This window comes from Scatophagus argus, chromosome 5, assembly GCF_020382885.2.
Source record: "Scatophagus argus isolate fScaArg1 chromosome 5, fScaArg1.pri, whole genome shotgun sequence".
NCBI lineage: Eukaryota > Metazoa > Chordata > Actinopteri > Scatophagidae > Scatophagus > Scatophagus argus.
This window is the reverse complement of record NC_058497.1, coordinates 2,257,045-2,281,615: the sequence shown is the minus strand read 5'-3', so window position 1 is coordinate 2,281,615 and position 24,571 is coordinate 2,257,045. Positions and strand designations below refer to the sequence as shown.

General features: G+C 40.8%; 1 protein-coding gene across 3 annotated transcripts in view; it reads right to left on the bottom strand.

Moving 5' to 3' along the window:
* Window positions 1–24,571, bottom strand: part of bcas3 (BCAS3 microtubule associated cell migration factor) — a 304,969-nt gene that overhangs the window by 106,389 nt on the left and 174,009 nt on the right. Inside the window, exon 23 of one of the 3 annotated variants that reach the window (XM_046388329.1) lies at window positions 893–4,268. The exons of 1 other annotated variant lie outside the window; for it this stretch is intronic. In XM_046388329.1, coding sequence (XP_046244285.1) covers window positions 4,126–4,268 — 143 coding nt within the window. In that variant the 3' untranslated portion in view covers window positions 893–4,125. Of the gene's footprint in view, window positions 1–892; window positions 4,269–23,528; window positions 24,354–24,571 lie in introns of those variants that run through there. One more of the 3 variants, XM_046388330.1, reaches the window with a different exon arrangement.

Here is a 24,571-nt window from a genome sequence, read left to right as displayed (position 1 = left end):
TTCACTGGACACCTGCATGGATTTTGAGTACACTAAAAACAAAGTGTTTGAACTAACAAGGTAATGTGGGCGAAGGAGGAGGGGTGAGAATGCAGCTTTTATGGAGTACAATTGGGAGCAAACCTAAGTGATAAAAATAGCTGGATCTGGCTGTAAGGGGTTTTGTTTTTGCTTTTCCAAAGGCACGTCATAATACATCCCAGAGTTTCAGGGCCCCGCAGCTTTCAGATACCTATAAATAAATGCTTTCCTGAGCTTTACTTCTCTCTCTTTCACTTGCAGACACACACTCATGCAGGGGCTGGAGCCAAGTAAATAGCCCCCTTCTGATGAAAAACATTCCAACACTACCGACACCGTGAAAGGGGAGTGGATGGTGGATGGGGTGGCGGTGGTGAGGCATTTAAAATGGACTCAACTGCCTGTTTTCCCCAAGCACTATTTTCACTGCCACCATTTTCGCAGAGAAAGAAGCCCTCAGCTCTCTCTAAGGGTTTACTGTACTTAGTTGCAGACAGAGATGAGCTGTCTCTTCTTGAGCACTGCGTGTTCCAGATTGGCAGAAGGAATCAATTCGAACCCCCTCCCATTCCTCGGTTTCTGTGCTGGATGGTACTGCTAGAAAGTGATCTTGTCCAAAGGGGCTAACTTTCTGTTCGGTTACAAGTAAGCAAAAGAGGACGGCATTAATGTTTAGAGCCTGTCCTGCCAGGCACAAGCCTTTCATCCATGAGTAGATGCATGTTTCCTTTGTCCAGTGATACATAGTAATTTGGTAGAAGGTAAAAAAAACCTTCTCTTAAATCTTACGCCTATATCTTTTTCACGAGTAAATTATTCAGTGACATTTCCTGATTTTAAACATCAACTCTCTTTTGCATTACGATAAAATATTTATTCTTGAAGTAGATACAATATAATAGATACAAGTGATGTAGAGCAAAATACTCAAGCCAAAGAATACGCAAGTGGAGTAACTAAAATCAATTCTCAATTAAGTAAAATTACACAAAAAGATACTCAATCTCACGGGGTGAAAGTAAATGTAATTCATTGCCGTCACTCTTGGAAGTTATAGGAGGAGGGGTTGGTGTTGCTGACTTCAGGAATGCTGTCGGTTCTGAGTTGTAAACGGAGTTGGCCTTCTCCAACAATGGGGCATATTTTGCGAGATGCTGGGAGTCGATAGCAGGCGTTCGCCGTGACAAAGGGCCACTTCTCCGGCTCCGTGAGAAAGGCATGTTAGTTCAGCTCTTTGATACAGGACACTGTTTCTCTGACCACCATTCATTACCATGTATAACAGACGACTCAATGGACATTGCGCATTAGGCATAACTTGGCCCTCCTACACACTCTCAGAGGCTGTATTATGGGGGCCTGAGAGCCAAGCTTCTCTAAACACTCCTAGGTGTCTCATAAAACAAGCAAGGAGTGTAACACCGAAAAAAGAATAAAAAAATAACAAAAACTTGAGTCTTTTTCTGCCTCAACTTCACTCTGTAGCTGAGACGTGAACTGTCTTGAAGCCCAGGGCTTTGGCGGAGCATCGGAAGAATAACATGGCAGAGGCGTTCACATTTGTTTCCACTTATGTTACATGATCTTTAAGAGCCTAATTTGAACAAATCCCTTGCTCCGACCGCACACTGTACTTTCTGAGAGGGCTCTTAACATATGTACACTGGGTGTTAATGTCATGCTCAAAGAAAGCAGCGCTGATGGTCAGGGCTGGGTAGAGCACATCCTATTTCTGTCCTTAACTACCTCTAGTCTTTTATTAAGAAACTGAATGAAATGAAGCAACAGCAACAAAGGCAGCCTGGACCCTGTTATTTCTGGGCAACTGTAGCATTTCTCCAGCTCAGTCCTTGAATAGTCTTTCTCTTACAGTCTCAACACTTTGCTAGGTTATTAAAGGTTAAAAAGTATCACTAAAAAGGGGTTACGATTCAATGTACTTGTTCATATATATACTTTCTGGGATGAAAGAGTAAAATGGCTGAAGATAATGTAGATTGCAAAACTGTTACATAACATTTGGGGGTTCAAACACAACAAAAAGTGAATCGCAGCCACAAAAGAAAAATACTGCAGTAAGTGTATCAGTAATTTTGTACCACCTCTAGTGGTAAACGTGACAACATAAGCTACAAATCAGCAAAAAATAAACAACACCAAAAATCATTCAGAAAGAACAAAAGTACATTAGAGGTACACTAAAAGTAATGTTGGCACAACCTTTCTGTTGCTCAGCTTGTGAGAGTTTTGTTATTTCAGTTTTTGACTCAGACACATTTTGCATGTTAGAGTACAAATCATTAAAGGCAATGTGTGAAAGGGGGTGTATGAGGGTGGAGAAACAGTGCACTTAAAAGCCGTCACAAAGGCAAATACCCCGGGTTACAGCAGGCTGCCTGAGGCTTTTCCACCACATGAAGGCTGCACATTTTCTATTGCAAAGATATCTCTCTTCAACTCACTTTGTTCTTTCTCCCATCACTATGTGGCTGTGCCTCCAGCTTGTGGCACTTCCCCCAGCACACTGTGAGTGTGCTACAACTCTGGGGAATGCCAGCGCCATGTCAAAAGAAAGGAGAGCGAGGGTGAGAAAACGAAGAGGGGAAGAAAGGTGCTGGTGAAATGTTAATGTCTTGTCCTGTTCAATATCCATATCTTTGGTCAGGGGATGGCAGCCGCCCTCCCTGCCACACTGTGATGCAAGAATACATGAAACGGTGGGAGGCACCACATGCGGATCAGAGTCAATCTTGTCCCTTGTTTTTCTCGAGCATGCATATCCACACACCCTCCTATACACAGACAACATAAACATTTCATGTTTGGTTAGTAACCATGCATGAGGAATTCCCCCACCCCGTTGGTGTGTATGTTTACACTGCCTTCTTGCTGGAGTGCATTGTGCAGAAAAAGCATCCTCAGTGCTCCTCCCTGACTTCTAACCTGACCTCTTTCTCGTTTACACACACTTGCAGTCTACCTGAAGGCAAGTCATAAGTTTCTGAGACACTGGCTAAGTCCTCTCACACCAGGAGGGGGCTACTGAGGGATCCGCGAGGTTATTGTGTGTCTGGTCTGGGGCAGGAGTCACCCAAAGTTACAGGAAGGAATCCTGAGGATGGCTGGAGGAAGAACAGGGATGTGTTTGTGTGTGTGTGTGCGTGTGTGCACGTGTGTATGTGTGTGTGCACGTGAGAAAAGGGGTGGAGGTGGGGGGAGGGGGTGTTGGGGTAATGTCTGGCAGATGACAGATCTGTGAATTCTTTCCTAGTGCCCACAAGGCAAAAGAAGCGGTGGTGTGGCGGTCACATCTTCAGAACACTTACAGTCTTTATCCTGGTCTTCTTCCCCCATCCTGGGGGGCTCAGCCTGCTGATTACAACACAGGAGGCTATTCAACAGCTACCCCTCCTCCTTGCATCTCTCCCTTCACACACACACACACACACACACACACACAGACTGCCCCCCACCCTCAACTGATCTTCTCTTTTCTTCTGCAATGATCTGAAATTATATTTTGCAGTGGTGCAAACTTAATGGGAGGGTGAGGACAAAAGCAGGCAGGCTTTTGGCCTGAGCATCTTTTTGTCGTAGGGCACAAAAGCGGTCAGTTCAACGCCTCATCCCACAACAACGTCACATGGTCTTTTAACCCCCGACCCCTCAAGTCTCGCCCAAATCCAGACCAAGAGAACGCCAGGCTGATACGCCAAAACCGCACAGAGACACAGTTTGCACTGGGCTCTGACAGGCCAGCCAAACACGAGTATCCCTCAACACTTCAATCAAATTCTCCACCCCTGCAGCAATGCAACCCTCCCGTCTTGAGATTGAAATGAAGTTGGTGAATCGTGAACAGTGCAATCTGTGTTTTCAATCTCAGACTCCCCCCACATCTTGCCCACACGCCTGCTTGAATTTTAGACTTTTAACTCATGTCCAGCACAGTTGTTGTCTATGTGTGAGTGTTTCGCGGTAGGTTGGCAGGGGGGCAGGCTGGGCCAGGGGCAAGGGGTAGCAGAAAAAGGGCATTCAACAAAACTCAATTGTCCTCAGAGTGGTGGTAATAGCATTTGATTAAAATAATGACAGGGTGTTGGGTCAGAATGGAGGGTCCCTTGGTGGGAGTGTTGAGGGCCTGACACCGAAACTGAGGAGGGGGCAGAGAGAACCAGTGTGACAGAGCAACAGAAGGAGAAAGAGTGTGTGCTTCATTGTCATGGAGCTCAAAGTATGGCACTCACCTGTATCACAACGTGAGGTCGGGGCAACAGGACAGCACAACATGGAAAAAAGAAAGAAAACAAATGATTAGATTAATAAACAGTCAACCACACACGGACGTGAAAATAAATTAATGACAAACAACAAGTAGAAAGTATAGCAAGAACTACTTCTGAAAGCCTTGGACAAATCAAAAAATAATCTTTCACTACAAATTTGATATCCAGGGCCCCACAAAATACATTTTTTTCTCCTCTTGCAGGAATAAAATAGCAACTATCTACTTCTGATTCAGTTCTGATCTGCAAAGGCCTTTGAAGACCAAACTGCATATCAATTTTAAAAGTAGTATTCAGTGTCAGTGTGTAAACTGAAGCAGTTTCATATCGTCACACAGATGCATCACTCATCATGGATGAGTGGCAAGCGTCTTCAGCACAGTTTGGCAGAAAGAAAATAGTTCTTATATACACATATACACATGTGGAATCAGTTAAACATTACAAGTGTAAAAAAACAAAATGCATCATGAATAACAGAGGTAAAAGAAGCAGACAAACTAATATCTCATTTTAAAATTCTTAAGTGAAGCATGTTGTGTTTGACATGACTACATTTCCCACAAACCCTATTGCTTCCCCTTGGTATTAGATCCTGTTCAGGTTATATGCTAGAGTGACGCACCAATCTCACAATAAGAAACAAAACACATCTTAATGACAAGTGGAGGAAACAACAATCTTTATCTCTTACATATGACAGTTCCAACAACAACTCAAATCAACACTTTGATACACGTCACCTCTATGGTTAAAGTTTGGTTAACTTTAATGACGAAAGCTAACACTAACAGTGGTTATACTATGGTCCTCCACGGGATTGCTTTCAGATGTTTTATTACAGAAAGTGAATGCAACCTATGACATAAATACATTGTCATGAATTGTTATATTATGTCACTTATGGATGGAATTATAGAGGAAAAATAATTCCCCTTTTTGCTGGGGACTGGGAACCACTTCATGACCCCTGGAGGTGCCCAGAAACCACTTTGAAAAGCACTGGCTTAGGGAGGAATCATACTAATTTTACTAATTATACTAATTCTGATTCTACTTGCCAGTCATTACTTTCACAAAAACAGGGGGCCTCTTGTCAGTAAAACGCCGACTGTTTTAAATGTCAGAACGACCAATGCTGTCGTCTTTCTTCAAAACTTCACTCCTCTGTGGAGACCTCATGATATCACTCTGTCCCTCAGAATGTTCCTCAGGCAGTAGATTCAAATAAAGGGCAGTATGAGTCTGTCCTTTGCCATGACCCACAGCGACCAGCGGCCGTGTTAAACATCCTCTGCGTTTGATGCACGGCGAAGTCAGAGAGAATGAAAGGGACAGAAGCTTTTACAAGCGTTCCAACAGCACTAAGTGTCTCTGCTCTCTGTAAAAGCAGCGGTCAGGCTTGGAACAGGGGACGAAGCAAAAAAAAAAAAAAAAAAAAGAGCAAGAGAGAAATAGTGTGTGTGCGTGTGAGATGTGCGTTAAGGCCATGAAGAATATGATAGCCGGTAGGGATGTCAGGAGCCTCTGAAAGGAGGATGTCTAAGCCAGGCTCAGACTCTCATCTCCTCACACGGCCTCGCCCTTTCCCAGCATTCCCTCTCTTCGTTTATCCCTTACACCTTCACAGGAAGTTCAGTCTAGCCCTGGAGCAAAGAGCACCCCCCCCACCACCCTCCAACACTACCAGAGCCCTGGTTCACACAAGAGGAGCAGCACTGAGTGTGTTATGAATTAAGGGTCACCGAGAGGTCAATGAGCCTACGAGGCCTTTTTGTGCTTGTCTCTGTAGGCCTGCATAGGATGTAAATTAAAACTATAAGCACTTGTCCTCAACTCTTTGTAACCATGTTTACCTGCAAAACAACCATATAAATACTCTAGTCCCAAAGAGAAGTGCAACAATTAGCAAATTAATCAATTAATTGTCAACTAAATTAACTAAATCAACTATGTCAATAACGGATTAAACATTTTAAGTCATCTTCAAGGAAAAAACATCTGATTTATTAAATCTTCCGTGACACTAAAGTGAATATGTTTGGATTTTGGACAAAATAAGACATTTGAGGACATCACCCTCGTCCCAGCAGTAAAGAAGAGGGATTCTTGTTTTCTCATTTTATCTGGCAACATTCAAAGTTTAACACAAGGAATCATATTTTCCTAAAACCTGTTGTTTTTATTTACTTTTATGCTTTGCTGTTATTGAAATTATATGTCTAGTGGCAGACGATGACTCCTTCTAAAGATTTTACTACATAGAGAGATACAACATGGAGAATGCAACAACTGTGACTGGTTGGCAATTTTCTGAAAGTACAGATTACAATAAACAAGTAGGTTATGGTTAAGATATGAAGGAACCAGTGGTGGAAAAAGTACTCAGATCATTTACTTAAGTAAAAGTAGCAATACCACATTGTAACAACAGTTTATATAAGTCCTGCATTTAAAATTTTACTTAAGTAAAACTAGAAAAGTACTCATTATACAGAATAGCCAATTTAAGAATGATGTATATTACTGTATATTCAGAAATTCATATTCAATATATATTCAATATATATATATATATATATATATATATATATATATATACACATACTGCTTTATACACTGTGGGGTAGTTTGTGAGTTTTTCCCTGGGAATGAATTCAAGTCATACTAACATCATATTATCACAATTTATTTGTTGAGTAACCAAAGTTGTCAGACAAATGTAGTGGAGCAAAAAGTACAATATTACTTCAAAATTGCACTAAATAATAGGACAGTCCTTGAGTCAATGTACTTAGTTACTTTCCGCCACTAATTATAGTTAGAACGATGTATTATAGTTAAGAGCATACCTGAGTTTTTCAGAAAGACTGAAAGAAGCATTGAAGTAGAGCACTCAGACAGGAAGCCAGATTATGATTTCTAATTATGTTTCTCCTGTGTAGTCATTCATTGTTAAAATGATGCTACAAAGAAAAGTGGATTTGCAAAAAAAAAAAAAAAAAAAAAAAAAAGTATTCATTTTCATTACACCAGGAGTGTGTGTGTGTGTGTAAGTGTGAGAATTCTAGGGCGACACATGGAACAGTCAGTGTTTACATGGGTGTGTTTAGCCATGTGTGGTGGCCAGTCTTCCCCGCCTCTGGCTCGGCCTCTAAAAGCCCAGTGTGGGACAGCTAAAAGTTCAAGGTCCTCCTCACTGTGCAATGGGCCTGTATCACACTCAGTGTCTAAATATTTACTGTCCAGCAAGTCCAGGCTGGACAGTACCGAGAAAAGCTGCTGTCTATCTATTAACACTTGGCAAAGATAAGTCGCATTGTGTAATGTGATGAATTGCCAGTATTATGAAGCACGAAAAAATTCATTATGAAAATATTTACAATTAATGAAAACTGCAAATGAGGCATGTTGTAATACACATAACTCTTGGAAAATTTTCCGACTCAGCACAACCACACTAACCTGAATAAAATTTATTGTAAACAGGATCTTTGAATCTAGTGTGGATATGAATTTGCTTTAAACCATCACAATGGAATACATGTGTTACACATTACACATCTGTTACACAGAGTTACACATTTAAGTAAATAAAGGAACACTCCATGAATTTAATGCACAAAGTTCACTTTATCCATCTTGAGGTATAGAAAAAGTGGACAAATTTTGAAAAGACAACCCTGAAGATGTCATCTCGCGTTATCTGTTAACAAATGCTACCTATAATTTGGAAACGGGCAATTTAGGAGCCAGGGAGGGGCTAGTGAAATGTTATCCAGTTGCATGATGGGAAATGCAGGATCACAGAGAGGAATTAATCAGTTTGGCAGTTTGATCTGTGCTGATTGGACGATTTACAAACTATTGGTATTGATGGAACTCAATTGGTGGACGCTGTGCAGCCATAGCTCAATGAATGAACCCATTGGGCTATGGCTGCACAGCGTCCACCAATCAGCTCTGACGGAAAACAACAGGGCCAAAATAAAATTGGCTCCATTCTTTTCATGGTTAATTTGACGAATCCCAAATTTATCTTTTAAATACTTTGAGATGGATGTTCAGTTCCAGATTTAAACATTGGATATTTGTAACCTTGATGTTCAATGATCAATGTTTATTTATTTATTTATTAGGGTATCTATGATTTTGCCTCAGATGTTCAGTTAAACAGTTATCCAGTTAAATCAAGAATGTAATTCTAACAGCAACATTAAGATGTTTTATTTTTTGGTCGGGGTAGGGGTTGAGAGGGGGTGATTTTGGCCTGTGAAAAGGCGGCTACCCTCTGGAAGGACCCAGTATTTTTGGAGTATAAATCATACTAGTGAGTGAAAGTCAGGGTATCTTTATCCCAGGAGGAGGGATGCCTCCACCACTCTGTCGACTTCAGCATAGACGGCAGGATCTCTGTGAGCCCTAAGAGGCTAAAGTCATCTAGAATGTGTTAAATTATTAAGCAACTTATCTATCCTGTATGGGTACAAAGTCACAGGAACTTTTATCACACCAGGGATTTCAAAAAAACACAGTACACAGTTTTGTTAAACAGAATCAATTCATAAATCAAATTTCATAATAAATGTGCCATCAATCTACCCAGTGTGATTCTTATCGGAGAGAAGCTGTTGTGTTTAAACAACATATCGGATTAAATGTACATGTGACAATAAAGACTATTCCACAATGCTGCACAGATACACACACACACACACACACACACACACACACACACACACTCTGTCTCGCTCCCTCCGACCAGCTGCTAATTGAGAGTGTTATTGTGGAGAGCACTGCCGTTAATGCTGACGGGAAAAGTGAACTGTTTTTTTTTGTTGTTGGCTGTGATGATAAAGAAAGACTTTGTTCAGTGATGACTGATGAAAAAAGATGGAGAGAGAGAGAGAGAGAGACTAAGAACACGGGCGAGTGGAAGAAGAGTGGAAAAGAGTGTGATAGGAGAGAAAAAGAAGCGAACCACATGCACAGAATTAGCAGTTCCTGACTGCTAATAGGAGCAGGACAGTGTGTACAGTGTGTGTGTGTGTGTGTGTGTGTGTGTGTGTGTGTGTGTGTATGAGGGTCCTGGAAGGACAGTCAGTGGGTCTTAGTGTGTATTGTAAAACTGTACATTTGCTATAACATCCCCAAGTTGACTTTACATGTGGAATTACATTTAAACACATGAGACATTTACAAGTTCTCCTCCACCTAAATAAACACATAAGAACATGGAAAAAAATATTTAATGTGCTAAAAAGCTGGAATACAAAGGTCCAGTCAAACAAAGGTATCTACAATTTGCAAAGCATGAAACCAAGCCACTTTACTATCTGAAGCCTTTATAAACCACAGTTTGGGGTTCTTGAAAGGCAATTTATGATGAGTAAGAAGATTAAGCATCAGTTACTATAATCTTCCAAACTTTGATATTATTTTGAAATCGTTTAACAGATGAAAATAACTCTTATTTGTAGTCCTAAATATTTTCAAAATACATTTATTTTACTTAGCCACCAGTTATTCCTTATGCACCTATCCAATGAAAACATCAGTTTAACGTGGACATAGCTGAAGACGTACATAAACAGTGCACATAGACTGAGAATGGACTTCTCACTAAGATACATCTTGATTCCAGCTTGGAAAAAACAGAATGCAGACAATCTGGATTTTCACTGAGGGAGACGCAGCAGACGTAATCAAATTGTTTTGAGCGAAAATGTTTCAGACACAAATTATTATGTACAACTGATATGAGGTGAAGGTTTCATTACACATGACACATGATCAGCACGTCGATGTGGGTTTTGTAGTATATGTCAACAAGAGTGAGCACCTCCAAGACATCACTTTTGGATATGGGAACCGGAAGAATTAACTGGAAATTAGTTCAATTGATAATTTATATGTTGCTTAGCTGTCGTCCTAAACATAGTAAAGATTGATCAGAGTGCTTATTTCCTAGTTTTACAAGCTCACAATGTTATTTTATTCTGAATCATCCTTACATCCAATGAAAAACTTGTGTTTTTTGAAACACTGTCCATAGAGTCAGGGCCACATACACAGCCAGTCTGCATGTTCTCCCTGTGCCTGTGTGGGTTTTCTCCGGGTTCTCCAGCTTCCTCCCACAATCCCAAAAACATGCACATTAGGTTAATTAGCTACTCATTGCCTCTAGATGTGAGTGTGTGGTTATCTTTATATGTGAGTGATTGGCGACCAGTTTAGGGTGTACCACCCCTTTGGCCTGTAGTAAGCTGGGATAGGCTCCAGCCCCCGCAACCCTGATGGATAAAGTGGGTATAGAAAATGGAGGGATAGATATACCCTTTGAGACTCTGTCATATTTTGCTTATTGGAATATCTTGTTTTCTTATATTTATTTCCTTTGGAAAGGAAAGCCTGTAGCTACAGATGTTTTAATGAATGGTTAATTTATAAAACAACACTTGTTAATATTTGTCAGTTGAGGAAATTTATTATTTCCCCTGACCCCAGGTTACCATTCTATTCTTCCTGCTCTGTTCACAGTGAATCATCAGATTCACTGAATCACCCCAGCCCCCAGAAAATAAAAAAAGAAGAAAAAAAAAACTTCCTTTAAGTGTGTGAAGGCCAGGACAAGCTGGCTCTTGAGGGAGGGACAGAATGGACGGCAGTGTTTGGAAGCTTCTGGAGTGTTTTTCTGGCTGAAGCTCCAGCCAGACTCCTCGGTGTCCTTCAGAATAAAAACAAAAACATTTGGAGTGTACAGCTCACAGCTAGAGCACATCTCTTATTTGTTATCACTTATGCTCCAGGCCCGGTTTACATTCTCCTGAGTGTGTCCACTGGCGTGTTCATCCGGAAATTTGTCCCCTACGCACCCTCCTGATTTAGATTTGGAGAGCAATAAAGCTTGCTGAGTTGTTGCCTTGGACAAATAAACTGACCAAAGTGTTGATGTAGAGATGTCCGAAAGAAACAAAAAAAACAAAAAAAAGTTTTGGGGAGACAGAGAGAGAGAGAGAGAGAGGGAGGGAATGATAGGCGCTAGTCTCTCGCTCCTTCCTGTGAAAGTTTCCGGCGAGGCAGTAAACATGGCAGCGTCTGTCTCCTGTGGGAGCTGAGGGAAATGTGTTTGTGTGAGAGTCCACTGTCGAGTGGATCTGTGTGTTTATGGATGTTTGTGTGTCTGTGTGTGGTGATGTGCCGCTTGTTGGTGCATGCATACACGGTCTGGGTATTTGTGTGTGTGTGTGAGAGTCTGTGGAGGTCAACAGTTCCTCTCCTCTCTGTGAGGGAGTTGTGCTGGAGCCAAGTGCCCAGCTGCTCATAGGTGTCTGTTTACAGGCTGATTCACAGAGCTAACAGAGAAGGCACACACACACACACACAAACACACACACACACACACGCATGCTTTGCATCATTCTACAAAAATTCTCACAAAACACGCAACATATAACATTTGCCTTGACAGCTTGTGAAGTAATTTCATTTGCTTCGTTTGTTAGCGTCGGCGCTCAGGACATTAGGTACTTAACCACATTACTGCATAATTATATCACCTGAAACAATTACTGACATGGACTGACTTAATTACAGTGATTTCAGGGTTTACCTGCTTGACCACTGAGCAAATGTTTGGTAGTTATATGGTTTGTTCAATTACTCAGAATAACGTGTCATTGTGACCAACTCTGACTGGCACATTTGAAGGCTGCTTTCCAAGAAAAACTTGTCAGCGCCACAGGTGGGAGAAGTACACAAGATCATTTACTGAAGTAAATGTATCAACTCTACAAACTATTGCAAGTACAAGTCCTGTGTAGTGAAATAACAGAAGTATTAGCAGTTAAATATAAAACATTTTACATGCACTAAAATGTACCCTGTGAGGATAAAGTTAGAGGTAGGAAGTAAACTTAGCTTTTTGGGAAATATTAGGTAATTTGAACAAACTGGTTCTTTACTCATCTTCTGGAGGACAGAATTACTAAAGTTACTCTTTAAGAATAATTTTGAAATGTTTCCATTTTATGCTGCTTATATTTTTACTCCAATTAATTTACCTGAAAGCAGCAGTTAGTTTGCAGTTGAAGATTTTAAATACACATAATAAGATGATTTGATAAAATATGATACAATTCAAATTAGCCAAAAATAAATAAATACATAGATAAATAAACAAGTTTCACTTTGACCGGTTACAACAGTGAAATGTTTTTGTATTAATGCAGGTCTAATAGTAAGATATGTAGAATAATACAACACTTTGCAAGTGGTTTTTCTGCAGTGCTTTATTTTCTTGGTTATTAAGATTTCTGTGCTATAAAATAAATCACATTTCAATTGTAGGACATTTATAGCAGGATTTTTACCTGTAATGTAGTATATTTACATCAAAATGTTCTTAGTTTTACCTAAGTAACAGATCTCTTAACACTTTTAACACCGTGTATCCACAGTATGTAGATATGGAAACGACGACATCTTAATTATTATTGGCCAGCTGTCAGCTAATCACTGGTTAGATTCTGGTGCTCAGTGCAGCAGTGAGAATATGTGAGGCATAAAACAGCCGGTGCCAACAGCAACAGAGCAGTGAAGTGCTGAGTGACTGTCTTTCTAATCTAACACTATGTTTGCTTATGTCTTTTATTCCACGGTTATATGGCTGATCAAATGAGGTATGACACTAAGCAATATAAAATAAACTGCTAAACTGGCCTTAATATTCTCTTTCAGTGCAGCTTAAATACAGGAAAGATATATGTGAGACAACATGCAAACCCGTGATGATGACATTTCTCTAATAAAATTGGGGCAGATAATCAGCTTTGGGACAAATACTTGCTTTTCATATGACAGACACAGGAGGAATTATTGTTGCTTTCCCTTTTTTGTTTTAATCTAATAAAATTTCCGGAGGTACAAGGATCCCAAGTGTTAATGAGCGTTAATTAGAATTTTGTCCTGTTTACTGTGCTCTCCCTGCCAACACCGGACCTCATGATTTCTGTCGGGACATTCAATTAGACATTTGGGTCTGCAGGACGATTTATGTTGTGTAAAACAGCAGCATGCAAGTGAACTATGCTCAGACTAACCAATTATCAACTACAGTATATCAGCCATACAGACAGCCCGGACTCCCACGCATAATTCAATTTTACAGTGCCAGGAAACTGCTTCATGATACTTGTGACAGCTAAAAGTTTAATGTCATTAAAATGTATTGCTTCAATAAAAGCTGCTACAGAATCTAGGTATATACTGTTACAGACTTACCACATGCAGTAGATTAGATTTAGGATTACATTAATTATTGCTTTAATATATTGCTTTGGAAGTTATTGTACTACTTGTGGACGGACCGATATGGTTTATATGGGGCCGATGCGGAATATTAGTAACCAAGAACTCCAATAAATATTTGTAACCAATAGACATCCATCCATCCATCCGTTTTCTATATCAGCTTTATTTGTGCAGGGTCGCGGGGGAGCTGGAGCCTATCCCAGCTGACTACGGGCGAGAGGCGGGGTTCACCCTGGACTGGTCGCCAGTCAATCGCAGGGCCGACACACAAAGACAACAACCACACACTCTCACACTCACACCTAGGGGCAATGTAGAGCAGCCAATTAACCTAATGTGCATGTTTTTGGGATCGTGGGAGAAAGCCGGAGTACCTGGGGAAACCCAACCCAGGCACAGGGAGAACATTTGAACTCCACACAGAAGGGCCCAGATCCGGACTCCAACCCAGAACCCTCTTGCTGTGTAGTGAGAGCGCTTACCCCCGCACTACAATGCTGTCCACCAATATACATTTGCAGTAAAAATTAAAAAGTTGGTATGAACATTTACAATAACCATTGATGGAATGTACAGTTTAGTACAGTACAGTTTTAGGTAGTAAGGATATTTATTTCATAGTTATACTCTATTACACTGTAGGTAAAAATTGTACTTTTTACTTCACTACTATGATTTGCCAACTTTATTTAGTTATGTGGCAGATTCAAATTATTCAGTGTTGATATTCTGTTAATAGTAACATGTAACCAGTCAGATTGTAGCAGGTGATTGATTGAGACCACAAATTTAATTTAATTTATTTTCTCAATAATCACAGAAACATTGGGATGCTAAATGAAGTGGGTCTCAGAAGAACTAATTATCGTATGAATTTGACGAATCAATTGTTCACAAAAAAGGCACAAAAAAAATTATCTAGATTTCAGATAAACAGGAGTGATCACAAGAATCTGACAAAAAAAGGTAATTTTTTTAGGTAATTCTATCAACCAGGACTGTCAGTCTTAGTTTAACGTGTTGGAAAGAGGACTGTGTTACCTGTTCACACAGCAGCATCTCCATCTTCCAGGAGTAAGTGAGCAGCATAATGAGTGCTGGGTGGCAGTGTGAGAAAGCGCAGGGCTATGCTCTGTCTAATTCAACACGGCTGATGGCTAATGAACTCGCAGGGCGGCCTGGCTTTTCTCATTAAAGGTGAGACCTTGTCGCTCTTACATACGTTAATAGGTGAAGGGGCTGGAGCAGTGCAGGCAGGCAGAGGGAGACCTGAAGGTCTAGGATTACACCTGTGTGTGTGTGTGTGTGTGTGTGTGTGTGTGTGTGCGTGTGCGTGCTCTAAACTGTCACACAGCTGGGGTGAAGGCTTGCTTGTGGTAATATGAAGCAATGCCCTTATTAGAACACCCCCCCCCCCCCCCCCATCCCACACACATGCACACACACACACACACAGTTTTTGTGAATCTGGGATGTGTGTGGGTGTGTATGAGTATATGTTCTGGAAATGCCTCAACATATTTGTGAACAAAACAGTGAAATTTATGTTTTAAACAAAAGCTTTAGTCGCTTTTTTTTTTCTTTTTGACGCACACTCTAACCCACATGACTGCTGGCTGAGACCTCTTCGACAACACACTCCTGACCTGTCACCTCTCACCCCTCTCAGACCAAACTCCATTACACCACAATTACATCCTACAAATGGTTTTCTGTAGGACGTTTGTGTGTGCGTTCATGTGTGTGTGTTAGGATTTGATTTGGCTCATAGTGTTGTAGGCAAAAAGCAATAATCTTATTCATTAAGAAACCTTCCATACCCTTCCTGTCCTCTTTTGTGATCCTCCACTCTTTCCATTTTCTATATTTATTTCTTCACTCTTTTCTCAGCTTTTCACTCTACACATTAATCTGTATATTTCTCAGAAATCAAAATATGCATTTATCTGTGAATCACACATCGTCTAAAGGCCTTGTAGTACATGCACATGTGTCGATGTGAAATTACTTGGATTGTGTGTGTGTGTGAGTTGGGATGCTTACGAGGGAGAGACAACAGCACCCCAGGACACCGATCTGCCCCGGACCCCAGAGGTCGTGAGTTCTGACCTTTGGGGAGCAGTCAGCAGTGAGCCCAAGGCCTGCAGGTAGGCTTGGATTACGGCACTCTGACTACAGACACACACACACACATACACAGCACAATGGCATGACGAGTGAAATGTCAGAAAGCGGCAGCATGTGCACACACACACACACACACACACACACGGATGGCTTGAGGGGAAATCAAGCTGTCGCCTCTCAATGACCTCTAACAAAAGGACCATTGAAAATAACAAGACAGGCTCTCACAGTGGCAGTTCAAGAAAAAGTTTCCCTTTGTTACTCCAAGCAGCTTCTCAGCACCGCACCATTCAAACACCAGATCCTCTCAGCAGTGCCAAACTGGTTTTTATATGGGTTCACTGCACTTTGAAGAGACGACTACTGGATACTTGTGTCGGAAAACTGACATCCGACTTTGGCATTCTACCCTACAATCTGTTTCGACACTGCCTATCACAACAATAAAGTGTGCAACAGAATATGATGCTTTAAAATGAATATGGTTTCCTTTCAAATGAATGTGCAGATGATTTTTACATCAGTAGAACTACCCCATGGTTATTCTAGGGTTTTATATGGCTTTTATAAAAGTTTGAAACTGGCTCATGAACTTACATAGGAAGTGACAGCGGTCTGGCTCGGGTTCAACACACTTTATACCTCTACCACAGTGTTTACTGCTTCAATATTGGTCAAACAGTGGAGTCCAATCCTTGAGACATATATGGGGCTCATCATCTCCAACTGAGGACTTGTACTGCCTTTAAACACACAATACCATCTTAATATGAAATGAAAAACTTTCTGAACAGGGGGTTACCAGATCCAAAACTCCCCATCCTTAACATTGAATGATAGGGCTTCTCCCATGCCTCGGTTCTCCAGAAGATATGCATTAAGATATCCATCCAGTCCACAACATCATTACCCACTTTAAGGACACTTTTGAGCTGAGTCTGTGAGCTACTTAAAGATGCAATTTCAACTTTTTAAACTCTAAAAAGGTAAGCAGCTGTAAACCAATACTCTCAACAGGCTTTTCTTGGCTCCAGTGTGAGCAGTGTGCGCCTTTATGTCCGACCAATGGTATAGATGGAGAGGGTCATCAATTCTTATTTAAAACCATTCTATTTCATATGACACCCTCTTATTACAATAAATTGACTTGTCATGGCTATTTTGCTACGGATGTCGAGTTGGTGTGTAATTTCCCAGTGGTTCAATTTAAGATAATGGTATCCTGTAAGAAGCTAAAAGAAACATAACCTTTTTGCCTCAGTAGTTTTCAAACACTGAGTTAGGCATGATATATGAGCCAAAAGCATTGACAATATCAGAATTTTCAAATGTGGTGGACAGAAAATAAACTGCAGGGACAGGACAGGGGGTGAAGGAGCTCACGCAAATATCAATAAACACTCCTCTTCCGTCTCGGAAGCTTCCTGCTTTATTTGATTAGGCTGAGGATGGAGGGAGGGTTGGGGGTGAAAAACAGAGCAGTCATGCTCTTTTGCTTTTCTTCCTCCTTTGCCTTCCTCCACAATCTTCAGTCTCCCCTTAATGGGAATGGGAAGTTTGGGAAGTGGAGGGGAGGAGGTGTAGGGGTGTGCTGCAGCTAGCCTCAGCCTAACCTCCCCCATCTGGACTGGGGTGGGGAGGGGGCGACTTGCCAGCCTCCAGGCTACTCCCAACCCTTCCCAGCTGTTGGGTGTTCAGGGACAGAGGCTTTTTTTCCCCCAAGTGTGTGTTTTTGGTGGGCTTGAGAAAGCATTTTTTTTTCATAAACAATTGCCATATCCTCCACCAGCTGCTGACCCCACGGCTCCTGTCCCTGAGCAGAGCTCGGCAAGCAGGCAGAGGGGAATGGTTTTCATTTAGGAGACTATGCTTTGCAGGGGAGACTTGCTAAAGGGTGCTTGGCCCCACTGCTGTTAGCACGCTAGTTATAATGTAGAAGCTAGATAGGTCACTGACTGGGAGCAAGATATGTTAGCTGATAGCAGTCATAGTGACAGTGCAGCTGCTATCAGCACCTTGTCTGTTGTGGTATGGAGCTGGATGCACACAGACACAAGTACCTTCAGAGGCTTGGGCTGCTGAAATTCAAAATTAAACATTAATTTATTTCTGAATTAATTGTCTTTTTAATCACTTAGGGGCAACAGAATAATTAAAAAAAAACAAGTGACCAATTATCATTAGAAAAAGGGTTTTAGCAATCAAAGTGTTAAAAAGTTACCAATTTGGTCTCTTTCAGATGTCAAGTCAAATATAAGAACCCTGCTGCCCCAGCTAAACACATTAGATACCAAGTGTGTAACTGCACCACTGATTTCTATGCTGTGACTATTTAATTACACACTAATGACTATACCGACAAATATATATATAATTTGATTTTATGTGTGTGTGTGAGTGTGTATACACACACACACACACATAAAATCAAATCCAAAAAAGTTGAGAAGCTGTATAAAGCATAAACAAAAACAGAATGTAATCATTTGCAAATCAAGTGTGTTTCCCAATAGGATTTACATAGTGTTCCTGAGCCCATGTAGTAATGTCCTTTACACAATCATGTGTTTGACAAATGGTGAAACTTGCCCCATCCCTGCTTGTGAAAGACTGAGCCTTTAGAGGATGCCCCTTTCGTACTCAGTCATGATACTTTCACCTGTTACCAATGAACCTGTTTACCTCTGGAATGGTGTTTTTGTGCATTCCACAACTTTCCTGGTCAGACTAAGTAATATTTTAAAAAGTTCAGTGACGCCGATGGGGTAGAACATTAAATATATCGTCTTTGTGATGTACTGCCAATTGGGTACATGTGAAAAATTATTAGCAAATTATCACATTCTGTTTTATTTGCTTTAAAAGGTGTGACAACTTTATTTGGAATCAGGTTTGTCGGTATGGTCATAAATAATAACAGGACTAGCAAAGAACTTTGTAAGGCTTCTATCTCGACATAAAATATTCTAATGAAGTCAATCCTTAAAGGGTTACAAATTTCTGTTACAATCAATCAAGTGTTACTGAGACTATTTACTGTACAGTGGAGTAGTATACAGAGTGTGCATGTCAGCGTCACTGTGAATGTCAAAAGGAACAAAAGTTTTCCATCTACAACTGTTCTGCCATGGCAACAGAACGCAGAACGTCCACCTAAGCTGTGTAAACTACTGCAACCACAGTCAGTCATCTCTCTTTGTAGTCAAAAATACTCTCAACAATGTGTTAATACTTTATTTAATAAATAAATAAATAAACACTAGCTATTAAAAGAAGAAAAAAGGCTGGGAAATATCACAAAAGGATGTCTCAGTTGATTTGAGAGGTTTGCAGAGTCCGTGTTTGGGTGACAGCAGCGGGCAGCCTGCAGAGTGTCGCTGTTACATCACACAGAACCCGAAATCAAGGTGCAGGACAAGGTGTGTATTCATATTCATAAGGTGGACAAGAAGGAGACTTAATTAGGGGAGCTGATGTGGGTTGTTTTCTAAAAGTCTGTGTGTTTTCGTCATCAGAGAAACATGTATCAGTTGGAGTTTCATTCTAGACAGTAACTTGATGAAAGACTTTGTACTGGAATAACTTTATTCCTACACAGCGACAAAACTACGCCATGTTTAAACATACAAATACTGGATTTAACAACCTGATGGCTCTTCAGTTCGTTAAATGGTGGATACTATGCTGGGCGGTTTATCAGCTGTCCGCTGCTGCAAATTAGGTTGATGCCAGCGGTGTTTGCAGGTCAGAAAACCAAAACAATTAGCAAAAAAGAGGCTAAAAAGCAAAGCATTTCACATTACTAGTTTCAGCTGTTGTAAGTGTATGATCAAAATACTAGTTAGTGTCGTTTTTAAATAAATCACCAGTCTTTGAAAAGTTGAGAATTTCTCAGGTGCCACAAGAGGAGGAAGCAAAAAAAATAAAAAATTAAGAATAAACCCTGCAAGTCTGAAGTGTAAAGAGAAGGAGAAAACAAAAGACGAGGTCAACCATCTCTGACAAACACACTAACAACAGCAAAAAAACAAACACCTACTCCTACTCTCCTGTCCTCAAACAGACGTCCCCACTGCATGTGTTGATGAAAAATAGATTGGATGCTTGTTAGTGGGGGCGGGCACAGGTGCCAATGCAGTATGTATATCAGTCGATGGCATGTTTGTGCTAATGTACTATGTATGAGGTGGCCGGGCCTCATGCAACATTCAGCAGGCCAGGGAGGCCGAAGGTGAGGCCAGCACAGCCTGCAGCCAAAGACGCCCGCACCTCCAAGTGTGTGTCTGTGTGTGTGTGAGCTCACACTGAGCTTTGTCACAGCTGGCTGGTAGACCCACACATTTAGAAACACAACTGGGAGGCCACTCACGCAACTGCCTTTCTTTAAGTCATACGCATTGTTACACGCACAAACGCTCAGCGCGGCACAGCGGGGCTGCATCTCACACAAAAGCTATTTTGCTACTTGCTTCATAAAACACATGCAAACACATCCAATCCCATTTGAACTTTCACCTCAAGAGTCCACAACTCACACACACACCCACACACACACACGCACGCACACATACAACTGCTCACTCTTTGTACTGGTCTGCCTTAGAATCGCATGGTAATACTTCATTATGGCAGCACTGTAATTTGGGGGGAATGAGCACTTCAAACGAATGGCAACCCACACACAAACACACAGACAGGGTTACTGTAAATGTGTGTAACCTAGAGTTCTGCTGGGACCAGTATCAGTTTTTTTTCTGGATTCCCAGAACAGTCCAAAATACACCAGGACAGTAATCAGAGGCACACTGCGAGGTTATAATTGTTGGAGCTGATTACAAAGTGGAGAGTAATGGCTCAAACTGGGAGAGGAGTGCAACGCCAACTTGTACACAGTGAAATGTGAACTGAAGGACAGAGGGTGTCTGCAGGGATCGGGTTAAAGGGCCTGTAGGACACTGACTACCTTCATTCATGACAAGGAAAATAAAGAGGGATATCTTTATTTTCTTTCTTTTTTTATATAGGATATAGGTAAGTTATGTCAATAAATAAAGCGTCTTCCCCTCAGTTTACAACATGTACTGAGATATCAAGCGTTTGTTTCCTTTATGGGAAAATGTTTAGGATTTTGTCCCGTGAAGCTTTAAACTGCAGATGAGCGTTATTGTGACAAATGAAACTACTTGAACAAATGATGAGCGTTGGCATTTTGCTGGTGAGAACAGTAGTCTCTTTACGTACTTTCCCATTGCTGGTAGATGAGTTTGCCTTACTTTCTTTCTATTTTATTTCGGGTGTGTCACATTCAACGTCAACGCACCGGAAAACCGAGCAAAGCGGCATGGAGACCAGTGACAATGTCACAGTGTTTACTTTTTTTTTGTTTAAAGCCTTTTACGTCTATCTCTCTTCCAACTCTGGGAGAACGATGTTTAAATGCTGCTTAAACAAAGATGGATGGAAAAGTATTTATTTGCCGAACTTCAACGCGTCACAGCATTGCAGCAGAACACGGATGAAAACTAAGGTGTTCCCCCCAGCGCCATTTTTAGATCTCTGCGGATTAAACACGTGTGACTGCTGCAGAGTCATTTGACTGGCAATGAATGTCGACTGTACCCTGTCAAAATGGAGACAAAAGCCACATGTTAGTGGGTGTTAGTGAGGGTTTTGTCCACTTTCTAAAGCAAATACTACTACCAGGGCCTGCAAAGTGACCACACCTGAGAAATACTGACGACTCAGAAGTATCTGTATTATGTGAACATACAATAAAACATCCAAAGCATAATGTATGAAATAAAGGGATTTTTAAATATGAGTGTGTGTGTGTGTCTGTACATCCCACAACCGGTTATTTATTTAGTCTAAACAAAGACCCCAAAGACCCCCCTTCAAACACTCCTTGATCCATATGTATAAATAATACAAAACACACATGCACGTAAACACCATTCTTGGCTCCCATCGTGTGGATGCTGTCACACAAACACGCTGCGCCAGGGGCCAACATGATGTGGGGTTGTCCTTTGTCCTCACACACAACACACAAGTTAGACATAATGCTCAAATGAGCTGGAATTGAGAAAAGATGGTGTAGCGTGGGTGGCTGTATGCGTGAGTCCAGGCACATACTACCCCCATACTCCCAGCTCCAGGTAAAACACATACTGTTTAATGTAAAATTATGGCAGCCACTTTCACTAAACACATTACAAATGGCATGAAACATATTTCTATCTGACATAACATTTTCTATGTATATATACACAGAAATACAGCTTTAATGACTTTAACTGTTTATTACAGACACATATACACTGATTTTTTTATTGGTTATGGAAAACCATCAAACTAGGTGGTCATGAGGGGTCGAAGGTACAGTCATTTTATCTGACACATATTTACAATAGCAACAGGCCACAGAAGCCATTTGGTCAGCTCTTCCACTCTGTGATGAAAACACAGGCTGTTAAATCTCATATGTGCTCCTTGCCTAAAGTTCAGTCTAAACCACGCTGAGCGATCGTCGGCTTCACGCTAACACTTAAATGAGAATTAAGGGCGAATTTTTAGATATGTATCTTAATAAAAATATTTATTGATGTAGCATTATAGCTCAGATAGGGCAAAGAAGGCTCAAATATAGATAATTTATAAAACTATAATGACTGATACTTCTGTCAGTGTAGTCTTGATTTAATAAATCTGGAACTGAACTCTTCATCATCATGTTATTTGATTCTACAGCTGTACAGCTATCCATGTCATTTGTCAATACTGTTTATTAAAGAATTTCCTGCTAGTGTATTATAACTTGTAGTCAACTTAGCACACTGATGTATGGGAATTTCTGTCATTCAGCATAGCGTCCAGTATGTAAGATGTCAGCTTGAGGCACCAGAGCAGGCAATCTACTGGGCAAACGCGGGATGATATTTTCACTCTCTTCTCTGAGGAGGGAAGCTCTCCAACAGGACAATTTGCCTAAACCTTTGCATTTTGTGCTTTTTTTCCAAAGAGGTACTGTATACATATTAATATGGGCAGCATAAAGAGAACAGCAAGGAAACACTGTACAAGCCCTATACACACACCATACTGGACCATATTGCCTGGTCCTTGGCATGCACAAGTGCACTTGTTCACTTCCTCCCCTCATAATGTGACCCTACTTCTCATCTCATCCTGATCCTGATGTATAATAAGTGCTTTATTCTCTGCCCAAAGGGAAAATGCTGCTGAGTATGTGTTTGTGCGAGTTACTCCATTGAAAAACTGTCCTGCAATGCTAAAGGCAGCTGAGCCCTGCGTGCTTTGCCTCTGTTGTTAGCAGAAGGATAGAAGAACTGTGTAACTGCTTCTTATAACGCAACAATTTTGGCTAATGACTTCACTGTGTGACATTTTGCAGTATTGTAGATTCCATGCATACATATGTCACCATACAGATTTCAGCCATATTTCATGATAAGATTTTAAGATGCTTGACAAGCCTTACTCTTGTTCATTGCCAGTTTTTGGTGGCCTTATTCTATATTCTCTTTCCATGACATTTTCAATGACTTATCAATTACCTTTCTCAGGACTAATATTCTGATATACAGTCCACCTGCTTGTTAATGCCGACAGAACGCTCCTTCAAGTAGTGAATGAGGTGGCTGAAACTCTGACATGTGTATAGCTGATGGGTTCCCAGGTCAACAGGTTCAGTTACTGTTTGACATTCAAACATTCAAATGTGCAAGATGCCTGATCTAAATATATTTGATTGTGGCTTAATCGTTTTTGCCAGAAGTACTGGTCACACTATCTCAGAAACATTTTTGGCATTTACAAGTTTAAGATAACAGGGAGTCATGTGAGTCAACACATTGCACTTCCTGTGAAACCTGTTTCTTGTCCAATAACTCGGCAAAAATAATTAATGATCAAATTAATCTCATTAAATATTGCCCACACATTGCCCAAACCGTTCAAGATTTAAGAGATTTTTATTCCCTTTGCCTTTCTCTTTGAGTTTGACATTATGGCCATCACCACGAACAGGATGATGACGCTTCAGTGGAAATGTGATCACCAAAACTGGACGACTGTTGTATCGTGTGCGAATCCTGTCCCCCGTCACAGTTAACGTCATAACATCGTTCAAGCCAGTTGCCAAATGAGGAACAAAAAATATTGGCTTGGCCTTGCAATTGTTATGTTAATTTCTTTTCACTGAAATTTCCTTGTCAGTTAAAAATTGTTATTTCTTTGAGAATACTTTCAAACTATTACACATTATTATTAAGGGGACTTGGGTTCAGAATGGCCAATTTCGACAAGGCTATACTTGGACAAAAATGAGACAGACAAACAGAAAGACAGACAAGAAGAAAGCTGGCCATCTTCCTCTCTTCCTCTCCTCCTCCTCTCGCCTGTCCTCTTCTCTCTCACACCAATGATAAAACAATGATTGGGTAGTGAGGGAGAGAGGGAAGGACGGATGGGTGGATGGATGGATGATGAAGGGTCTATGAAAATGATAGGCATGCTTGTGAGGAGAAAGAAAAATCAACTGAAATGGTATTTTGCAGAGCGAGGAGCTTCTTTTTTAGGAATAACCTGCAGGAGACAAACAGGAAATAACAAGAAAAAAAGTTGGGTTTTAAATCTCTGCTGGTGATACATATGTGTGCGTGCTTTTGTTAGCATACCGTATTTTTCGGACTATAAGTCGCTCCGGAGTATAAGTCGCACCAGCCAAAAAATGCATAATGAAGAAGAAAAAAACATATATAAGTCGCACTGGACTATAAGTCGCATTTTTGGGGGGAAATTTA